The sequence below is a fragment of the Notolepis coatsorum genome (assembly GCF_963971535.1).
Source record: "Notolepis coatsorum genome assembly, chromosome: 14".
Lineage (NCBI taxonomy): Eukaryota > Metazoa > Chordata > Actinopteri > Aulopiformes > Paralepididae > Notolepis > Notolepis coatsorum.
The window spans coordinates 54,139,805-54,162,188 of record NC_140178.1 but is presented as its reverse complement, the minus strand read 5'-3'; the positions used below and the strand labels follow the sequence as shown (position 1 = coordinate 54,162,188).

The 22,384-nt window shown below is 43.4% G+C and overlaps 1 protein-coding gene across 1 annotated transcript in view; it reads left to right on the top strand.

Annotated features, from left to right (window-relative positions):
* fus (FUS RNA binding protein) overlaps window positions 1-22,384 on the top strand; it is a 78,530-nt gene that overhangs the window by 21,455 nt on the left and 34,691 nt on the right. Inside the window, exons 4-7 of the mRNA XM_084328767.1 lie at window positions 3,412-3,565; window positions 3,770-4,110; window positions 6,706-6,898; window positions 12,582-12,616. Coding sequence (XP_084184893.1) covers window positions 3,412-3,565; window positions 3,770-4,110; window positions 6,706-6,898; window positions 12,582-12,616 — 723 coding nt within the window. The remainder of the gene's footprint in view (window positions 1-3,411; window positions 3,566-3,769; window positions 4,111-6,705; window positions 6,899-12,581; window positions 12,617-22,384) is intronic.

Below are 22,384 nucleotides of genomic sequence, written 5' to 3'. Positions count from 1 at the left end.
TAGTCAGTAAGTAGTAATTCATGACGGCCCGTTTAGCTCAGCTGGTTAGTGTGCTGCCTGTGGAGCGAAAGGTCCCGAGTTTGAATCTCTTGCTTACTTTTTTTTTCTGTAACGTTAATTAATTTATCCACTCTGGTTGATAACATAAGATATTCCTTTATTGATCCCCTCGGGGAAATTCAGGCATCATAGCAGCATGGGGGGGTACACAGGTAGTAAAAACAACACAAGCAGTGTAAACAAATAAGTCAATATAATTGACTATCTAACCAACTGAAATATACAGTATACACATAAGGTGCAGTATGCATAAGGTGGTGTTATTGTCCTTTTTAGGACACCAGAGGATAAATTATTTAACGTAAAAAAAAAAAAAAAGTAAGCAAGAGATTCGAACTCGGGACCTTTCGCTCCACAGGCAGCACACTAACCAGCTGAGCTAAACGGGCCGTCATGAATTACTACTGACTAATCCATCATTTACACTTTTCAAGTGCCAATTGCGGTCGTCGTCCATTATTTGGCATTAATAAATCAGATATCATGCTATTATGTCATGTTCTACAGTAGGACTTACTACTGAGAGCGGCTGAGAGGAAGTATAGAAAGTCACGCCTCACTGCTGACATCGACACATATCACAACCTCTTGTTAACATTCTCCAAAACCATTACTAATGCCAAAGCTTCTTTCTTTCACCATAGGATCGAGGCCTCTGCCAAGAATCTTCGCAAACTGCATGCTACCATGTCCTCCCTCCTCACCTCCTCCTCCCTCATCTTTTTCTGCCGAAGACTTTGCGATCTTCTTTGAGGAAAAAGTGGAGAACATCCGCAGCTCCTTCTCCCAACCCCCACCCATTCCAAACGCTGAATCGAGAACCTCATCCTTCACTCTGTCATCTTTCTCTCCCATTACAGAAGCCGAGACCCTGACACTGGTAACGTCGAACCGTCCGACTACATGCCAGCTGGACCAGCTACCCTCCCCACTCCTCCAGACCATAGCACCGGACATCCTCCCATTCCTAACTGCAACCATCAACTCCTCACTCAACTCAGGGGTGGTCCCCACCTCCCTAAAACAAGCCAGAGTCACGCCCCTCATAAAAAAACCAACCCTGAACCCCACCGTCATAGCCAACTATCGCCCTGTCTCTCTTCTCTCCTTCCTTTCTAAAACACTTGAACGTGCTGTATCCAACCAACTTACTGCTTATCTCTTACAGAATGACCTCCTAGACCCCAATCAGTCTGGCTTCCGGACTGGCCACTCCACAGAAACGGCCCTCATTGCGGTCACAGAGGCACTTCACTTAGCAAAAGCGAAAGGCCTCTCCTCTGTCCTGATTCTCCTAGATCTATCTGCAGCCTTCGACACAGTCAACCATCAGATCCTCCTCGCGGCCCTCGCAGGAATGGGAGTGGCTGGATCTGCGCTGACATGGCTGACATCATACCTCAATGACCGCTTCTACCAAGTGTCATGGAGAGGGACTCTGTCGGCCACCCGCCCCCTCCGGACGGGTGTCCCCCAGGGCTCGGTCCTAGGACCCCTTCTCTTCTCCCTCTACACTAAATCACTGGGTAACATTATCACGTCTCATGGCTTCTCATATCATTGTTATGCCGATGATACTCAACTCTTCCTCCCCTTCCCTCCCTCAGATATCCACGTCTCTGAGCGGATCTCGGCCTGTCTGTCCGACATCTCCGCCTGGATGACGACCAACCACCTCAAACTGAACCTAAGCAAAACAGAATTGCTCCACCTGCCGGCCAAATCCTCCCCCCTGACCGACCTCTCCATCACAGTCGAGAATGCAGCTGTGACCGCGTCGCCGACCGCCAAGAACCTTGGTGTTGTCCTCGACGACCAGTTGAACTTCTCTGCTCACATCGCAGCGACAACCAGAACCTGCAGATTCCTCCTGAGCAACGTCAGAAGGATACGCCCCTTCCTGACAAAAGAAGCCACCCAACTCCTCGTCCAATCAACAGTCATCTCCCGCCTCGACTACTGCAACGCACTGCTAGCTGGCCTCCCGGCCACTGCCACCAAGCCTCTTCAACTCATTCAAAATGCAGCGGCCCGCCTGATCTCAAACCTACCGAAGTCGGCCCATGTCACCCCACTTCTTAGGGACCTGCACTGGCTCCCCATTGCTGCACGTATCCGCTTCAAGGCCCTCGACCTAGCATACCGTGCGGCAAAGGGAACCGCTCCCGCCTACCTCCGGTCAATGGTCTCTAACTACACACCCTCAAGACCCCTACGCTCTGCATCTTCTGGCCGCCTCAAATCTACTCCTATCCAAGCTCCCGGAGGGTCATCAAAGAGAAGCCGCCTATTCTCAGTCCTTGCCCCACAATGGTGGAATGAACTACCCATCCCAGTTAGGACAGCCGAATCCCGTCCAATCTTTCGCCGTCGACTAAAGACTCACTTCTTCAACCATTATCTGAAATGATAAAAAAATAAAATAAAAAATCTAACCCCGACTAACCTTAATGTCATGCACTTGTCCTAATAAACTAACCTACACTGTAACACGCAACACTTTGATGAACATTGTTACTCAGCTGATAGAGTTATACCCTTCTTGCTGTCTTGTCGCACAGAACTTGTAAGTCGCTTTGGATAAAAGCGTCAGCTAAATGACTAAATGTAAATGTAAATGATGATACCCATTAAAACAAGTCATTCGAATAATAGAAGCCTACTTTGCTGGAACGATTCATTTCAAACATATACAGCGTGTGTGTGCATGTGTGCTTTTGTGTGTGGCCTCGCGCTGAGACTCGCTCTCCACGCATTATTTTTACCTGAGTAACGCCCCCATTGATGACGGAGACGGTGGAATGTTGGTTCTGCTTAAATGGGTGTAAACGTGGAGTGGTTCGCCAGAGAGCACCAAGGTTCTGAGGGTTCAGAACGGAGCTGGAGCTTGAACCGGAGCCTGGGCGGTTTAAAAGCGCTATGAGAGATTGCGCTGTGCAGGTGAAAAGATGCGACGGCTGCCTCCTCGTGTACCGGAGGGGACACGTGATGCAAGGCTTCGTCCACATTGCAGCCGACCAGTGGGAGGCATGGTCTAACAACGTTCGAGACAGAGGAGGGTAGAATTGGATAATACGAAATTGGGATGGGAGAAAAATTGAAAATGGGGAGAAAAAGTAGATCCAAAAAAAAAGAAGTTCTTCTCAGTATTATAGAGGTTCAATAATTAATTCAGGGGTCCTAGAACTAGCACCTTCTCTCTTACCTGCACTCACCCACACTACGTTTTATATTTGGGGTTACCCCTGAACACACATTACCACAATTGATTATTCTTACATTTAAATTTGTTACCCTAGCTCCACCTCAAAGTCCATCATCCCAACCATGTCCCCTGGTCTCTCTTGTTAGGAGGATATACTTCTCCACCCCCTTCCCAGGGCGGAGGCGGCTACAGCCAGTCCAACCAATCCTACAGCTCTGGAGGCTACAATAGCAGCCAGCCCCCTCCCAGCAGCTCTCCATACTCCAGTTACGGCCAACAGCAGGCTCCCCCCTCTGCGAGGTAATAACACATGCACTACATGACTTACATTTTTTTCAGATTGCTGTACTGTTCACACACCACAGCTTTCTGTCTTGTAATCGGGGGTTTTGAAGTCGTCATGGTTTTACAGTACATGACTGATCTGCAACAGGGGGTAGACATTACAAGATCTTTCAAGATATTGTTCTGTTTTAAACCTGCTCCCCACCCTACCATCAACAGCTATGGTGGCAACTCCCAGGCCTCTAGCTATGGTCAGCAGCAGGGAGGAGGAGGAGGAGCAGGAGGAGGAGGAGCAGGAGGAGGAGCAGCAGCAGCAGCAGCAGGAGGAGCAGGAGCAGCAGGAGGAGCAGCAGCAGGAGGAGGAGCAGGAGCAGCAGCAGGAGGAGGAGCAGGAGCAGGTGGTGGCGGCTACAGCAGCAGCGGAGGGCAGAGTGGAGGCTACGGCAGCAGCGGGAGTCAGCAGCAGCATGGGGGAGGAGCTCCCTACAGCCAGGCTCCTAGCTACAGCTCCCCGCCCTCCCAGAGCTATGGTCAGCAGAGCCAGTATGGCCAGAGTGGAGGTAAGGAGCTTGGCCGGGTTATTGGTATACAAAACATTTAGGCTGTGTTTCGTTATTATTATTTTTAGGGATGTCCTGATCCGATCATGTGATCGGGATCGGCGCCGATCGCGTGATTTTCAGAGGATCGGGATCCAAAAAAAAATTGGCAGTCAAAAGATTTTTTTTTTATTTTTTTTATTCAACAAACATGACCATGTTCATGTCTTAAACTCATACTGAGGCCTTAGTTTTGGTTTTAAATTACATATAATATATCATCATTAATTTATTTATTGTCACACAGAGCAGAAGAATTTTCCACAACAAACTCATTCCCTTTAATTTACACCGTTGCACGACAGTGACGTATGCCGAATCCCTCAAGAGACCTACACGCTCACAACGCGTCGCTCCTGAAACACAGTTATCCACTGACTTGAGCAGCTAGACAAAAATGTCAGAGGTTTGGAAGCATTTTAAAATAGAAAGTCAAGCGAGTCCAACAGCCACTTGCAATGTTTGCAAGGAGGACATTCCGCATGGAGGAAAAACTCATGAAGCAGCAGGCTGGAGGCGTCATTGTGCTCGGGGTAGGAGGCGGAGTTTTTAGACTAACTTTTCACCTGGATAACGTCAATTATTTGCTGTGACTGAGGATTATCGTCTGCGTTTCAGACCAAAATGGAGCAAATCATTACCTAAGTCGAACACTGAATGTATACTAATGTGCAAACAGATATTGAAACTTTGAATATTTCTCATATGAAGCACATTTCTCAGGGTGAATGTAATAAGAGCCGCCGCGCTCGCGCCCCTCGAGAGACTATTAGGCAACAGAGGGGCTTGTCTCGCTCCGCCAGTTTCTGACAAAAATGCGTCAAAATGTATTACTAAAAGGGCCGCCCTCGCGCACCTACGCGGCCGACCCGGGTTCGATCCCAGCTCCCGTCGTTATTTGTCGCATGTCCTCCCCACCTCTCCTCCCGTTCGCCCTTTCCTCTGTCGGTCCTGCGTGACCAATAAAGCTGTACAAATGCTACAAAAAATGTATAAAATGTATTATGTGAAAGATCGGATCGGGAAAGATCGGGATCGGTAGATACTCAAAATCACATGATCGGATCAGGAGCAAAAAAGGTGATCGGGACATCCCTAATTATTTTATTTTTTATTAATTCACCAAAAATGTACTACATGCATACTAGGGTTTAATATAATATAATAAAAAATCTCACACACATCCAAAAGGTTTTGCATACGTTCATTTAGTTTTACATTTATTGAGAGTAAATACGTTTGAATATACCCATCAGTTATCGGGGACATTGAACCCTTGTATTGTGGGTTACAGCACCATGAAATGATATAGATGAAGAAATATCAATACCTTGTCTTATAGAGACTGCTACCTTATCATTTCATTGAGCTGAAAGTAACACAAGGATTCGATGTCCCTGATGACATTGATATTTTTTCATCTACATCATTTCATGGAGCTGTAATTAACACAATACAAGGGTTCAATGTCCCCAATAACATCACTGGTGGCCATATTCAAACTCAGTTTTTGGATGTGTGAGATTGTGTGCAAAATAAATCAGCATTGCTTTTTGGTGAAGTGCCTCTTTAAGTTGAGACTAGTGGGCTGTCTTAAATACTTCAAAGCTTCGTTCCATGGGCATGGGATTCGAATGGGAAAATAAAAATTGAATATAAAAAATAAAAATAAAACTATAATTTTTTACCTGCAAAATCAACTCTGCCTCACTTTTTTTATCCACTTTTTCTCCCATTTTCTATATTTTCTCCCATCCCAATTTCGTATCATCCAATTCAACCCTCCCCTGTCACGAACGCTGTTTCTTGCCTCCCACAAGCCGGCTGCAATGTGGACTAAGTCATACATAGCACAAGTCCCCTCCGGTACTTGAGGTAACGGCAGTCGCATCTTTTCACCTGCGCAGCTCGATCTCTCAGTGGCGAGGAGTAATGCGTGGGAGGCTCACGCTGCCCTCGACACTTCCTGATTCTACTGCGCAGGCGCACCAACCGACCTGTAGGAGTCGCTGTCCACAACGCCCGATCCCCACCCATCAGTTTCCCACCCCCTAATACGGCCAATGTGTATTAGTACGGACGACCAGCTAAACTGAAAGCAAATGTGGAGAGCGGGGCTCGAACAGGCAAGCCCAGCGTCTCCAGATTTCATGGCGCGCCTTGCCCACTACGCCCATACTCTAAAGTATTTTTTATAGTGTCCCGACCCATATAAAAACATGTCTTAATAAAAGATTAAGTCGAATTCTGCCTTTGTCTCTAATAACTACATATAATTGTTTGCTTTAAAGATGAAGGTTGCAACATAATTATGTAATGTAATGTTGTTGGCTGTGTAACGGAGAGCAGCCGCCATATATACGTTTATGGCGCTGAAACGTTGGCGAGCAAACACGTGGTTGGCCGTGAAAGTGTTAAAGTATTATATTTATAATAAAATAATATTATTATCATTTTTATCCTACATAAATTATGTTATCCAGTTGGAAGGCACAGTCATCTAAAACAAAACATAGTGCGAACCATAGACCGATGTAATCATTTTCTCGTCCTAAGGCTATGGAAAGGACAGTCCCCCACTGAGCAGCGGAGGGAGCAGGTACGGGGGCCAGGACGGAGGCTACGGAGACCAGGATAGTCGTGGTGGGACGGGCCGTGGAGGTGGATTTGGTGGGCGCGGATCCGGCGGTTTTGACCGTGGTTTTGACCGAGGTGGCCGAGGTGGGCCAAGAGGCAGAGGTGGCATGGGGTAAGTGTCTGTGTTCCCTGTCCCGTCTCCTATCACCATTAGATCCAGCAGCATCTGATCCTACTGGACTCATGTAGGCACATAAATCCTCTCGAGACATCAACTCTTGTCATGACCTTTTGTCACGCGTGCAACCGGGGCACAGCATTACATGGACCTTGTGTCTAAATATATCATTGTCAAATTAATTGAAGAACTTCCATCAGCACTAGGTTCTGCAGCCACAATGAGCTGGTTTCTTGTCCTGTCTACCAGAAAGGGATTTGCTGTGAATTGAAACCAGAGAACTGTCAAATGGAACCACAAAGCAATTCACTCTCTATGCTGATGACACTTGCATGTTTTCTTTTTGCTAGCATCATTATGTGTCGTCATAACCAATTTTAATAGTGAAATATGAATGAGAACACCTTACGCATTGCATCTCAAAAAGACGAGTACACACGCATTGCCAGCATCTCTTTATGATGGCACACTGCTCTGTTGAGGGTTAATCCAGGATATAGCCTGTGCTAAACTGTGTGCTTCAGTCTTGGGATTTGCATGCACACAGACCCATGTTGGACAGGGGGGAAATGTGACTAAGTTCATTGTCTACGACGGCGGGGGGTTAACTATTACTAAAGTCGGTAGGTACACAAGGAGTACAAACGGTACACTGGAGAAACGGTCATTCTGTGGAACTCTGAAGTTGACAAAAGAGCAAAAAAACAAACTGTTAATTTGACAAATGTCGTCTGTGGTGGTGTCACGTAACTCAGCAGGGGCTAACAACTCTAACGTAGCTTAAATATATGGTCTATGAAAATAATGTGTTTTATCAGTTGTTGGAAAGAGAAATTCAAGATCAACTTGCAGTACATCTCTCACAGCCGAACAACTGAAAGTGTGGTTGCCTGGAAACATTCTTCTGTGGCAAGCAAGTTGTTTCAGTCACCATTTTGAACCTATAAACTGTGACGAGTGTCTGAGAGTCAGCTGTGTGCCTCGGAGAGGCCACCCAGTAAGTTGGGTCTAAAGGTTTAGCTGAAGGGTTGGAGAAAAGGGAAACCTCTGTGTAGCTGCAGTGACCGACTGGATTCACCTGGTCAGGTGTGTGGACAGTCGAGACAACTGCCCCTTGGTCTTTGCTATAAAAAGTGAATAGGGAAACGACCCAAAGCCTGGACACTGACTGAATCAGGAGAAAGGGGATCACACATCACAGGATGGAAAAAGGCAAGATTCCACACTCAATCTCTTAACCCATTGCTAAGGTTAGGCCGTGTGTGTAGAATAATGGCACGCACAGTTCCATGAACCATGGATGCTTTTGCCTTTCTCAGTTAATTGGTGCTGCATTATCATAAGGATTAACATAGCTTTTTTGTTTTCTTGCTCCTCTGGTTATTTTTGGAATTCAGCTGGGTGATTTTGAGGAGAAAATGTTTGTGGACAGAATGGTGGCACTTATCTATTTTTGTTTTGATTTATGACATTATCTAGAAGAAAATGTTTGTATTTTAAGCAATACAAATCTTCCCACGATATTACACTGGTGGATAAGAGTGATTAATAGAATCCAGTTTATTGCTGTAATAAATTGTGAGTTAACGTTGTGGTATAGTCAAGAGTAGGGCTTCCCAACCTTTCTTGGCAGGTTACACCATGCTAATAATAATAATAATAGTGTTAATAAATGGTACTTAAATAAAGATAATAATAATAATAAACAGCGCATGGGATATGAGGTATAGCTAACTCTTGGCTGAAGAGTGCGTTATTTGAATGATTGTGCATATTGTATTGTGTGATGACTGAATAAAACTACTACTACTACTACTACTACTACTACTACTACTACTACTACTACATATAATAATAATCATCATAAATGGTACTTATACAATAATAATAATAAGAATAAATGGCACTTATACAATAATAATAATGAATTGGCACTTATATAATAATAATAATAATAAATGGTACTTATATAGTGCTTTTCACAGAACTCAAGGTTGCTTGAACGTATTGAAATCCGAAATTACCTGTGAACCATGGAGTTACTCTTGTGAAGGCCAGGGCGTGAACCATGGAGTTACTCTTGTGAAGGCCAGGGCGTGACCCATGGAGTTACTCTTGTGAAGGCCAGGGCGTGAACCATGGAGTTACTCTTGTGAACCAGGTACAACTCCTGTATCAACTTATCACCAGCACATTGTTATTTAAAATGTTTCTTTAACTCATTCAGCGCCAGTCATGAGTAAAGTCGGGTTAACTCGCCAACCCCGTTCAGCGCCAATCACAAGTAAAGTCGGGTTTTAATCGTTATTTCTTTTATTAGCTATATCCATTCATTTTTCATCCATCCAGCCTGATATTATCATTGGGAATGGGTCTGAGCTCACAAAAGGATAATACCGCCGCCTACGCCTTCCAGCCGGTATTGCACATCATTGAAATCCCTTCCCCTTGGGCTGTACGCTGATCTAACAAGTCCGGTCCAGATTTTCCTTCTCGGGCAAGAGTAACGTTTATAACACATGGACTGGGGAGACTGGGAGCAGTGTGGATTATGCCTTTCGGACATATAACGTTGGATCAATAAACGCGATCAATATTTGGAATTGCGATCAGGAATTGGATTAATCTTTTTGCAGGACATCAGATGTGAGGTAAGGACTCTATGTTACGAATCTTGGGTTAATCCGATGTTTCTTTCGCCACCATCGGAGCGTGTGTGTGTGTTTCTGACGTTGGCTGCAGGCAAAGCACTGAGAAGCGATTTTTCAGCCCCCGCTTCTGTTCGCGCATGATGACACATATAATACCGATAATCTAGCGTTATTTTCAGAACGATTCATGAATCAAGCGACAAATGGCACGATTTCTAAGGAAATACATTGAAGCGCTATTTGCTCGAGTTTCTTGAGATTAGACGGAATGCTCTGGAAATATACTCTTATTCACCACGGTATAAAACGGAAATGTATGTATGAAAAAACAATCTGTTTTGTGCATGTTGACTGGAAGCAACTCACTGACAATCGACGAGTGTATTAGACCCATAGCTATAATATAAGATATATTTTAAGCACTCGCAAATGTCGCAGTCCCCCCATTGATTAAAGCGATGTCGCTCTAGCGCCCTCTGGCGCCCGACCCGTGGCGCTGAATGAGTTAAAGGTCCTGTGTCTTATAAATGGCCTTTTCCAGTGTTATCATTGTTTTATAGCAATGGGTGTTTGTATCAATGGGTCTGTGTCTCTAATTCTCATTTTGGTGGATTGCTCTAATTTAATTCAGTTGAGACAATATCCTCCCCCAGTGAACTACGCTATTCTGATTTGATTGACGTGAATAAGGCACTGATCTGCATATCTAACGCCCCCTCTATGGTTGTAGCGCAACCATTCGCTCAACAACAGCGAGTGGAAATACCACACTTCCGACAGAGAGAGGCAGAGAGCGAGGGAGAGAGAGAGAGAGATATAGAGAGAGGGACAGGAGCTTCTCTCTCGGGGAAGCACACGCATTTACACACAACCTCGACCGGTGTGCAGGGATGGGGCTTCTCCCTGGGAGCACTCGCATATCACTGTCAAAATATCTTTGGCTTTGAGAGATAGAGAGAGAGGGACAGAGCATTTACACACAACCTCCAGCCCGCGCGCGGGAGTGTGTGTGAAAATGTGTGTGCGCACGGGGATGGAGCTTCTCCCCCCGCAGTCGGGAGCACTCGCATATCACTGTCAAAATATCTTTGCGCACGCTCCCACGCGCGCGCCTGTATGCCGATCCGTGCAATAATATTCTTATTGTCATTTGAAACAAGTTACCAATGCATTGTCCCGTGGGATTATGCCCCCCCCCCCCCCCCCCCCCGCGGCGAAATTAATTAGTATCCCCCTCCTCTATCTCTATCTCTCTCTGTCTGCCTGTCTGCCTCTGTCTGACTGGGTGACTTGTCACTCAAAGTGCTTATGGGCGGAGCCCAGCCCAAAACAGCTTGAAATCTTGAAGTGGAAAAATGCTGCTTTAGAATACTTGATTAGAAATACAAAACAATAAATTTTTTGGAAAAAAAACTTTACAGATGTGTGATAGACTCTCAGGAATTGTGTAAAGTTGCCCAAATAGTGAAAGGAATAGCAAGACATGTCCCCTTTAACTGAAGTTGCTCCGTGATTCATGGACTGTGTTGACTATGTAACCTCATAATGTTGATATGTCTCAATTGTCTCATCATTATGAACTCACCTAAAAAAAAACATTAGCTTGCGATTTCATTGTGCATTTTTACATCCATGATTAGGCTAGATGGAACATAACACTATGTTTTATAAACATCCCTTCCCTCCATTTTACAAGCCTTGGAAACAGGATATTTTATAATATTAGTTGAAGTACAAATGGGGAAGAGCACCCGTGTGTCTGTCTGATCACTCGGTTCACTTCTCCTTTACATTGTTAATACATTTCATCAACCGCTGCCTGTTTTATCTTCTGGAGTTGGATGAATCTTTGCCCTGAGGGCTTTGAATCTTTAAAATCACATTGATGTAACTGAATGGAGAGGAATCAGCTTCTTCTCTGACATGTAGGCCTGCTGTTGATAAGTACAGCAGATGATCAAACTAGGCCTTCTAATGAAACACTGTCCCTCACCACACCTCTTGGTTGTACAGTAAATGTGGTGCTGTGTTCTAATGATTTGTGTGGATGGGATATTCAAGCCTGTGCCGTTTGTCGAATAATCAACATGGTAATATGTCCAACGCTGTCCGTCCTCCTTCTCACACAAACATGACATCACCATCACCCTGCCTTCCCCACCTCTCCCCATCACCAACCCTTTACAGGATCACTGTGTGATATTCTGCTTTAATCAATCTTTGAATCTTCTCCTAGGCTCTTATCCTCTCTCTCCATGGGTGGGTTTCTGCTGTTTGGGGGGAAACAGTAGAAGGAAGAAAGTACATAATAGGCAGTTGATTTTATTTTGATATGATTTAACCTTTGTAACCAGGCAGGCAGGTGACCTTAAGAGCAAATTCTTAGAATTGCCCCAAATTGACCTTTTGAGGGGAGGGGGTGGGGGTGGGCGGGTGTGGATGGGATCCAATCCTTCCTGGTCGTATTTGGAAGAGAGGATGGGGAAAGGAGGTGCCATTTTTGGACACATGTTAGAGAAGACGTGCACTGGGTAAACAAGCTCATGCTGGTTTTTGTCCTTTTAATTTGAACCCTGCTGCGTTCTGCACTGTGAAAATGGTTGTGGAAAACGTAACCTTGTACCCAACTCAAGTCCGTGGAGTCAAAGAAATTAGGTGTTTGGTTTGGTTGATGGGATTCACGGGTACCTACCCCAGTCACCCCGAAGCCCATTTTAGATTTTTTATTTGTTACAAGCTACAAATTTCAGTCGCACTCAGTCATCGAGTAGACAAGGTCATTAAGCTGGCCTCTTGTCCACAGCCTCACCGTAATGGGACTCTCGATAACGGAGAACACAAAAGGTTTATTCCAGAAGGTGAAAGAGAAAAGGTTAGGGTTTGAACAGGGCCAAGGGGGGAAAAGGTTGGATGGTCTTTAAGGAGGGACAAAGAGGTTGACGGTTACCCGCCCCTCCACGCTGAGAGAAATTGCACCGTCAACACCAGCCTCCAATGCGTGTTGCTTTTCTCTCCCTCTTCATCAGAATGGGCGACCGTGGAGGATTCAGTAAGTTTGGTGGTAAGTGACAAAAAAAAGTTTGAACGAGAGGTTTTGGTGGGTTTCGAGGGAGCAAATGCTAATGGGTGGGGAGGTTAAAATGCTCATGATGGAAGAAGGGTCACTAGGCTGGTGAACATGTGTAGCATGGTAATGTATCCAGTGTTTGTAGTGGGACTGAAGATTATCCAAGAATGTGTCCAGCAAACGTAGAACAAAATGTTTGTTCTTCATCCTGAACACTTGGAGTAGGGCTGTAAATGCTGTTGCATCAGGGGGTATTTGGACACATAGAGACAAAAATAATATAATGGACCTCTCAAGTTTGTTGTAATTCTTCTGCCCAAATAAGGGAGTCTAGCTCTGCCCAAGAAAAGGTTGCTGTGTCACTGTGGTTCACTTCATACAGGCTCTCTCTGATAAGGTGGATGATTTAGAATTTCGAAGCGGCAATTAAAATGAAAAAAAGATTGCTGGCCAAAGCTAGCGTAGCATTCCAGCACAGGCTCCCTGACGTCACAAGCGACAGTGCATTCTCGTAGTGGGGGACTAATGAAATTGCAACATCGGCTCCTTTTAGTGTTAGAAATGTGGCTCTTAAAAATAGGCTAGTTAAAGCTAGAAACTGTAATGCCGTCAAACAGTGACAGTTTGGCATTTGTTTTGGTCTGATGTGTGTGTTTTGGAGTTGAGTGGGTAGCTATGCTATTGCTGGCCACCCCTCAGGCTCTGCCAAGAGAGGTCTGGAGAAAATCACAGTATAATAAGTTACTATATAGCTATATATATATATTTTTTTTTTAATTATTATTTTGTTCTCACTTTTTCTGTATTTTTGCTCCGATCCAAATTTAGTCGTTATGCCAATTCCCTTCCTGGTCGTTGCGCGCATTGCCCTACTGTCGGCCTAGGGAGGGTGTAGAACTACCACATGCCTCCTCCGATACATGTGGAGTCAGCCAGCCGCTTCTTTTCACCTGACAGCGAGGACTCTCACTGGGAGAATGTAACGCATGCAGAGGTTCATGCTATTTCCCCCCGATCCCCTCCCTGCTGAACAGGCGCCCCGACCGACCAGTAGGAACCGCAGTTTACAGCGACCAGGACACATACCCCGCCGGCTTCCCACTAGTAGGGACGACTGACCAAGCCGGAGGTACCGCTGACAGCTGGATTCGATCCCAGAGTCTCTGCGATGGTAGGCGAGTGCATTCTCCACTATGCTACCCAGCCGCTCCACTATATAGCTATATTAAGCTAAATCAAATTTGCATCCTTTTTTGTAAAAACAAAAGGCTTGGCATCTGCCTGTATCCTCCGTTTGTTGCATGTCATGTAGGTAACGGTTCAAGACAATTCAACTCTGGCGGCGGGTGTGAGGCATGTGAGACGAGCACGACCGCAACCATTTCTTGGGATCACACCCGCTTGTCACTCCACCTGTCAGCTTGCCCGCGCCTCCCTCCCTACCTGGGCGCTCGTCTTTCATTGAAAATGAATTACTTAGGATGGTAATTCTCTCCCCATCTGGAAAGATCTTAACGCTAACAGTTTACATTAGCGCTGGCCAGAGTGTGCTCTCGGGCACCGACACGAGACTAAACTGCCGGCCAGCCGTGATTTACTAAACATTGCGCAGCTCCTTTGACTCTGCAAAGATAATGTTCCACATTCAACATTATGCAAAAGCTCTGGCAGAAATCACACTAACTGGTTTGAGTTTAGTTGCATCAGTCTATAAAAGGGTTCTCAAAAAGGTGTTTGGGGCAGCATGGTCACTAGTGGGGCCTTTAGACTCTGGTTGTTCTCTAAAATACAGTAGGCTATATTACAGTACTAGGTGTACTCGTAAATCCTTAAAGGATCAAGTAGAACGAAGCATTATGGTACTAAAATATTATATACTACTAAAAACAGGACACATGGCCTCTCTTGATAGTAGCCTGTCTCAAATAAAGGCTTGGTTCTTTCTTCAGTTTAGGTAAATAAAGGCCCAGACTACTATTTCTTCAGTGAACAGCATTTACAATGTATAATATTAGGGCTGTCAGTTTATCGCGTTAATTAGATTAACCCATTCTCCGCCATTGACTGATTAAGACGTCATTCCTCGCCATGCTTAATCTGCCAATGACGGATTACGCCGTCATCGAGATCAATATTTTATTCATTTAACGTCGGTCATTGCATTATAAACGACCCCCCCCCCTCCGGTCAACCGTGCATGATGAGTCATAACGTCTGGGACCTTGTACAGTTGAAATTTTTTATCTGGCGTCAATCGGTATCAAATTGCATTTGATGACGTAATATATGCATTTATGGCTATAACTCATGTTCTATGAAATACTGCAGAAAACGATAAAAACATATTTATACTCTAGACCGTATTTTTGTATGAATGTGTGAATGAAAAAGTAAAACGTTCCTACATCCTGAACGATAGCTAATCGATGTTGAATGGGCCATAGTAATGTCAATTTAGCAATACAATTTAAAAAGTTATAGCCCTGCAAAGTAGGTGAACATCTCCATAGACAAATAGAGCTGGCAGAGGATGGTATAAGAAGGGTACAATGCCTGGCGAAGAATGGGTTAATTAATTACAGTGGGCTTATTACCGTGGGGGGCGTGGCTCAGGGGTAGAGCGGGTCATCCAATGATCAAAGGGTTTGTGGTTCGAATCCCGCTCAAGCCCATGTCCATCCCACTGCCGTTGTGTCCTTGGGCAAGACACTTAACCTACTTGCCTTGTATGAATGTGTATGCATGTGAATGAATGTTGGTGGTGGTCGGAGGGGCCGTAGGCGATGATTATTCGCCACGCTTCCGTGAGTCTGCCTCAGGGAAGCTCTGGCTGCAATTGCAGCTTACCACCACCGGTATGACTGTGTATGAACGAATAATGGACTCTGTAAACGCTCTGGGGTCACTGGGGTGTCACGAAGAGCGCTATATAAATCCAATCCATTATTATTATTATTACACAGCAAATTATCGCGTTATGAAAATTAACTCAAAATTAATTGCAAAACAATTGTTTTATTTTTTTTTATCTCATTCATTCCATAAGATCGTAGAATACACATTTACAGACTTTCTTTTTAATATGGTCCATTTCCATGTTTTTGGTATCTGATTCTAGGTACATCTATGGATCTCAGGGAATGTATTCCCAGTGTCAGAAATACTGTCTGTTACTAGGCTTGAGTATTGTAATGAACCAAATGAGAATATCAAAAAAACTTTTTTTTATCTTTGACTGTGAATAACACCATGCTCAAATTGACCAGACCTGAAAAATCTAAGCAAATTAATAGATGGAAGATGATTAAACAGAAGGTTTTGTAGATACAGTACTGAATTCTGCCATCCGGACACATGCAATTTGAAATATGATTATAGAATATCGGGCATAAAATGGTTATGCGATTAAAATGCGATTAATTAGATTAATTCATTACAAATCCTGTAATTAATTAGATACATTTTTTTAATCGCCTGACAGCACTATATAATATACATATTCCCCTATCCCTCTACTCCAAACTACATCGGACAATATATATATATATTTAAACAAATTAAAATACCAAGAACGGCACTATTGACTAGAGGTCATTGGTTTAACAGCATTACAGATTCTACCTTTAACGAAACGGAACTCTTTTGCAAAACGTCAGTTTCTCTCTCTCACCCCAACTGCACTTTGAAAGACAGACTTAACTGGTAAACGGGATTAACAGGGAAAACACGGTTAATTTTCATTTCATAGGCGCCAGAGCTCCTGTTCAGATGTATTTTAAAAATGACGACAATACTTGAGAGGTCTATGGGTGCATAGCATATTGAGGCGGAAGGGTTGCAGAGATGCAAAGACGATCATGACAATCCTGCTTTAAATGAGATTGATCTTGATGGCACGTCGTATTGTCCCTCAGTGTGGGACACTTGATGCTGTGTCATATTTTGGCTACTAAACATTAAACCTGGCTGGACCAGTGCAAGCACCTCAATACACTATGCAATGTAGAATGTGATGTACAGTTGTTTTGCATGCAAGCAGCTTGATGGGTCCTCGTGTGTAAATTGTGAATGTTCTAACTTCTAGTGTCAGTTTTCGCTGCAATGCCAAGTTCAGAGCAACAGAGGGAGACGCGTAATTAACCTTGTGTTTTGAAGTGAAGCTCTCCTGTGTACAGTCATGCCACCCTGGCAACTTCTTATGTTTTGATGGATTGGTCTTGGTGTTTTTTTGCCCAGAGCTTTAATATGCCTATATGGTGCATGAACCCGCAATATCTGATACTGCAGATAAGTGTCTGCAAGTTTAACAACTTGACTTCAGCTGGAAAGACTTACTGCTTATATTGTCAAATGTCAACAAACGTGACAGCTTGTTGATGAATGGAGGCACTAGTCTGTGAATTTATGTTTATGCATTTGTCAGAGATGAAGGTTGTTTGGTCAAAACTGGTTTGGTTGCTTTGTTATGGTAAGCCATGCGCCTACAATGTGATGCTCATATAGATGGTCTTACATTAAAGGTATGTTAGTCCCCTAGATGGCTACAATGGTCTGCATGAGCAGTAGAGGCCACATGGCATTTAGCCACAAACATGAACCTGAGCTCCATTAAGACCCTCAGGGGAGGGTTAGGTGAGGGACAACTCGTCCTCATTCATATGTTTGTTTGAACTATGTGTGTTCAGTGTTTCCCCTGAAAAAAAATCAACAGTGGCGCACGCTGCCTGAATCCATATTTGTGAGTGCGCAAAGCGCACGTGCCGCCGGAATACATATTGGCGCACGCTGCCAGAGAAATAACTTGAAACTACATTAGAATTGTTCAATAGGTTATTCATGTTCATGGAGTCATGTGCGTGTGAATTTATTTGCTAGGATGTTTTTGGTGTGTCCGCTGACACTAGAAGTGCTCTGGAGGCCCAGGTAGCTGCATATTTGTATTGTACACTGCAAAAAATGTAATCTTATCAAGTGAAAATATCGTATTTGGTACAATAAGTCCAATATTGAGTAGAATTATCATGAATTATCTTATTCCACTGGCAGATAATTTAGCTTATTTCAAAATGTTAATCTTGTTTTCTTAAAACAAGTTTAAACAAGATTAAATTGACAAATCAGAAGAAAATAAACTTGAAATAAGTAAAATTATCTGCCAGTGGGATGAGATAATTCAACATAATTCTACTCAATATTGGACTTATTGTACCAAAAACAAGATATTTTCACTTGATAAGATAAAAAAAATTGCAGTGTAGTTGTAATCAGGGTAAATGTCAAGATTAATGACGATCAATCAATCAGATTTATTTATATAGCACATTTAACATGACAAGTGTCAACCAAAGTGCTGTACAGAGGGTAGATACATACCGGTAGATACATATAGACAACAATCACAACTCCGTTTTATGGGAGGGCACACAGGCAAGCACACAGGAAAACAGGCCATGAGTCAGTGAACGGGAAAGGCTAGTAGGTAGAAGTGGGTTTCGATAGGCATCTATCGAGGGGGCAAGCCTAATGGAGGTGGGGATGCTGTTAACTGTGCAGGGGCTGCGACAGCAAAGGCACGGCCCCCCCTGAGCTTGAGGTTAGACCTCCGGACTGTCGGACTGATCGGCTGACCTGAGGGACCTGGTGTTGGAATAGGGGGTAGTGTTGTCACGATACTGGAATTTCGACTTCGATACGATACCTTGAAAAGTATCGATACTTCGATACCATTTCGATACCCAAAAATTTTTTTTTTTTTTTTTTTTTTTAATAAACAAATTTAGCTTTTGTTGCTGGTTGATTCTCCTCAGCTTCGAGTCTGGTACTATAAGAGAAGATAAATATAACACTTTTAAAACCCTTTGTTTATCTTTAGATCACACATTTAAAAATAACTGTTCATCTCACTTCAATCATTTTTATTGCAAATGCAGAACATGGTATTTTCTCAAGCAGTAAACACTGTAATCTGTGTTGCATGTACCTCACAAACTGAACAGTTAGTAACAGTTTCGATTTTTATTTAAAGATAACGAGAGCGAGAGAGAGAGAGAGAGAGAGGTATCGGTAGATAGAGAGAGAGACAGGTAGCGGTAGATAGAGAGAGAGGTAGCGGTAGAGAGAGAGAGAGACAGAGAGAGAGAGAGAGAGAGAGAAGCTATGCTTGGAGCATTTTAGTAACGTTACATTTTCAACAAGATTGCTGCTATTTAAACACTTGATGGAAACGGGGTAACGTTAACCTTATGTCGACTGTAGTATTGTATGACCTCGACATAACGTTTACACGTTAACGTAGCTTTTAAGTAGCTAACGTTAGCTGGTAGCTGTAACGTTACAACGAATCAGCTGTTGATATTATGCGCCATCAGTAGACAACGTATCATGTATTAAACTAGAGTTAATGGTTTAATGCTTCAGTCACAGTGACGTTGAAAGAGCAGCTGTCACGAACCTCTTTCATTTCTTTATGGAGATCCGCGCTGGCACTGCTCTAACACCGCTTGCAAATAGCATTGGGGAAGCTTTAGCTTGTCCTTCGTTGTTTACTTCAAACCCGAAGTACCTCCAAACAGCACTTCTGCTGTTTTCTTTATCCACAAGCACAAGTTGCGGAGGCTCTGCATTTGCCATCATTTTCAGCTAAAAGCTCTTGTTTACAAATACAAACTGAAGACTGCTCTGTGAGGGGGAGGGCTGGACTCGGAGCAGGCGGAACAGCGCGTCAACAACTTGCTGTAGAACACTCGCCAGCTGGTACCGATACTGCAGAAAGTATCGGTATTTCGGGAAATTAGTATCGAAGCCGTTTTAAATATTCAGTATCGATATGTATCGATACTTCGATATTTTTGACAACACTAATAGGGGGATAGGAGGTCTGAGATGTAGGAGGGGGGCTGACCATTAAGGGCTTTAAAAACAAATGGGAGAACCTTAAAATCTATCCTGTAGCGTACTGGAAGCCAATGAAGGGAGGCAAGGACAGGGGTGATGTGGTGTCTCTTACAGGTTCCGGTCAACAGTCTGGCAGCGGCGTTTTGTACCAGTTGTAAGCGGGACAGGGAAGACTGGTTAATGCCTATATAGAGGGAGTTGCAGTAGTCTAATCTAGATGAAATTAAGGCGTGGATAACTTAATGACATGCCTCAACACTTAAGAAAATGTACACTATTTGTATTGAACATAGATATAGATGATTTAATAGATAAAATAAATAGAAAACATAGAACATAGAAAAAATAGATACATAGATCATACTAACTGTCTAACATACACAAATCATAACACTACAACAGCACGTTACACCTAAGAAGTCTCAGTGGCATAGGCTACATTCTGCCTTAGAGCATTTAATTTTCCTGGGCTTTTGAAAGAAAAGCTCCAGGGCTCTTTGGTAGGGGAATTCACTGGTGGGGGGCCCATTGATGCTGAGACGCATACAAGCGGCCAGATGGTCTCCCTGCCGCCTGTTCCTCAGGTCAGTCTTCACCTGTAAATACGGAATCAATCACTAGACAATAAGGGGGGTGGGACCAATGAGGATGAGATTTGTGGCAAGTCAAATAACAAATCTGATTACAAATGACTAGGGCTGACCTCGACTAGTCGATTGAAAGGAGCCGTAGTCGACTGCCAACCTCTTAGTCGAATGCAAATTTAAAAAAAATAAAATCAATTATAATATATTATATATATATATATATATATATATATATATATATATATATATTTTATCATTCTTTCCAAAAGCAAAGTGGTCTAGAAGCGTGGCTAACGCTAATGGCGCACATACCAGCGAGGCTAACTGCCTAAGAAAACGGGCACAGAGGCGCTGAAAGAGGATTTCACCTGTCTAATGAACACAAATATCAAGATGTATCCATCAGTGGACCAATTGCATGCTTTTGCAGAGGACAATAAGCCCTCAGTCGACTCCTTCAGACATTAAACACCCCCCACAGCCCAAATGGAATGATAAAAAAAAAATTATTATTATTAAAAAAAAATTAGAGCAGCAGCGCTCATGATTTAGCAGCGGCGGAATGCATATAAGGGAAACACTGATGTTACTACTTTGGTTCTTGATGTTTGCGACCAACGACTTAACTCAGTTCTGCGCTGTGGACTGACTGCTGTCTGATCATCTGATCAGTGATGGCAACTGCGATTATGAACGCTATAATGCAATATAAAGTAGCATAAACATGAAGGTGACTGCAGATAACAGTGTCTAGCACTCGACAAAGTCTACATTTACATTTTGTCATTTAGCTGACTCTTTTATCCAAAGCGACTTACACGTTTTGTACAACAAGACAGCAGGAAGGGTACAACTCTATCAGCTGAGTAAGTCTAATATTTGTATACAAATTGTGCAGAAAATAAACATACTTGAAGACTGCAGCAAATGTTGAAAGTAACACACTGACTAGATGTTCAGATCGGTGGTGTCGATATTGTCAACAATATTTCTGTTATCCTTTTTTAGGGAGTTGGTATTACACTGGATAACAGACCAAGCTGTCTGAAGCCATGCCATTAAGAGTGAATTAGCAAGCAGGCTGTTTCTTTGTTTTCATTGTTGCAACAAAAAATAAAGGGATTATGTTACACGAACACAACAGGTTCTAAAGTTGAGCATGGGACAACCTCAATCCACCTGATTGACATCATAAGCGGCAACAGTGTTTCTGATCTTGTTTTGTTCTGGCTTCAACAAGAGCTGGAGAATGCTTAGTCATATCAGAGACAGTCTAGATAACGAGGAGACAGCACTGCAGGAGTTTTGAATGGAGGAAACCGTAACACTAAAGATGGTGGCAACAATGAAACTACTTGCTGCAAAACAAACGCATACAGAGAAAATAATTAAATGTGATGTGATTTTATGTTGAGTGAAATTATAATTGACAAAATCTTGAGGTGAAATGTGAGTTTTAAATATGTTTTAAATGAACCACAATCTCCAAAAGGCTGGGAATTGCACAGTGAGTGGTTCCCATGGTAGCCAAGGACTCTGTGGCAGAAACCACTGGGTGGTGCTGGTGTAGAAGCTGTTTTTTTTCCCACAAAATTGTCATATTTGACCAACTTAACCATTGGGTTGTCGGTAATTTACCAGTGAATTAAATGAAAAAAACAATGACATATGACAGATTCTTAAATGCGGATCACTCCCCATTCAAAGAGTTTGGGTCATGTCTTGTTAGTCACTGTTATCAAGATGGTGGCAGAGTGAAGCGGCTTCTCTTTAGAAAGACTTTGGTCATACGCTGCATCAAAGTGTTTGGTAGCTATGCAGAAAGGGTTGGGGGATATCCATTCACATTATATTGACTTGGCACTGACTTTCTCCATTCTGCACAAACGCATTCAGTTACACTCCAGGAATGAGTTACACACTGAATTGAGTTACACGCTGGGTTGAGTTACACACTGAATTGAGTTACACACTGGTTTGAGTTACACGCTGAATTGAGTTACACACTGAATTGAGTTACACGCTGACTTGCACTGTAATGTCAAGGTACGACTCCAATCAGGGCTGGAAAATGAAAAGCTGATGCACAACACAACAGGTATTATGGTATTATGTCGGGATGGGTATTGTGTGCACATCACTTAATTGTCCTCCCAATCCATCATAATCCCATGGTGAATCTGGGAAAAGAGTTGGTTGGAAAAGGATATAAATGGCTACTGTGGCATGCTTATCCCCAAGGCATCTGGGTTGGAAAAAGCCGGTTGAACGCCTTTTATAA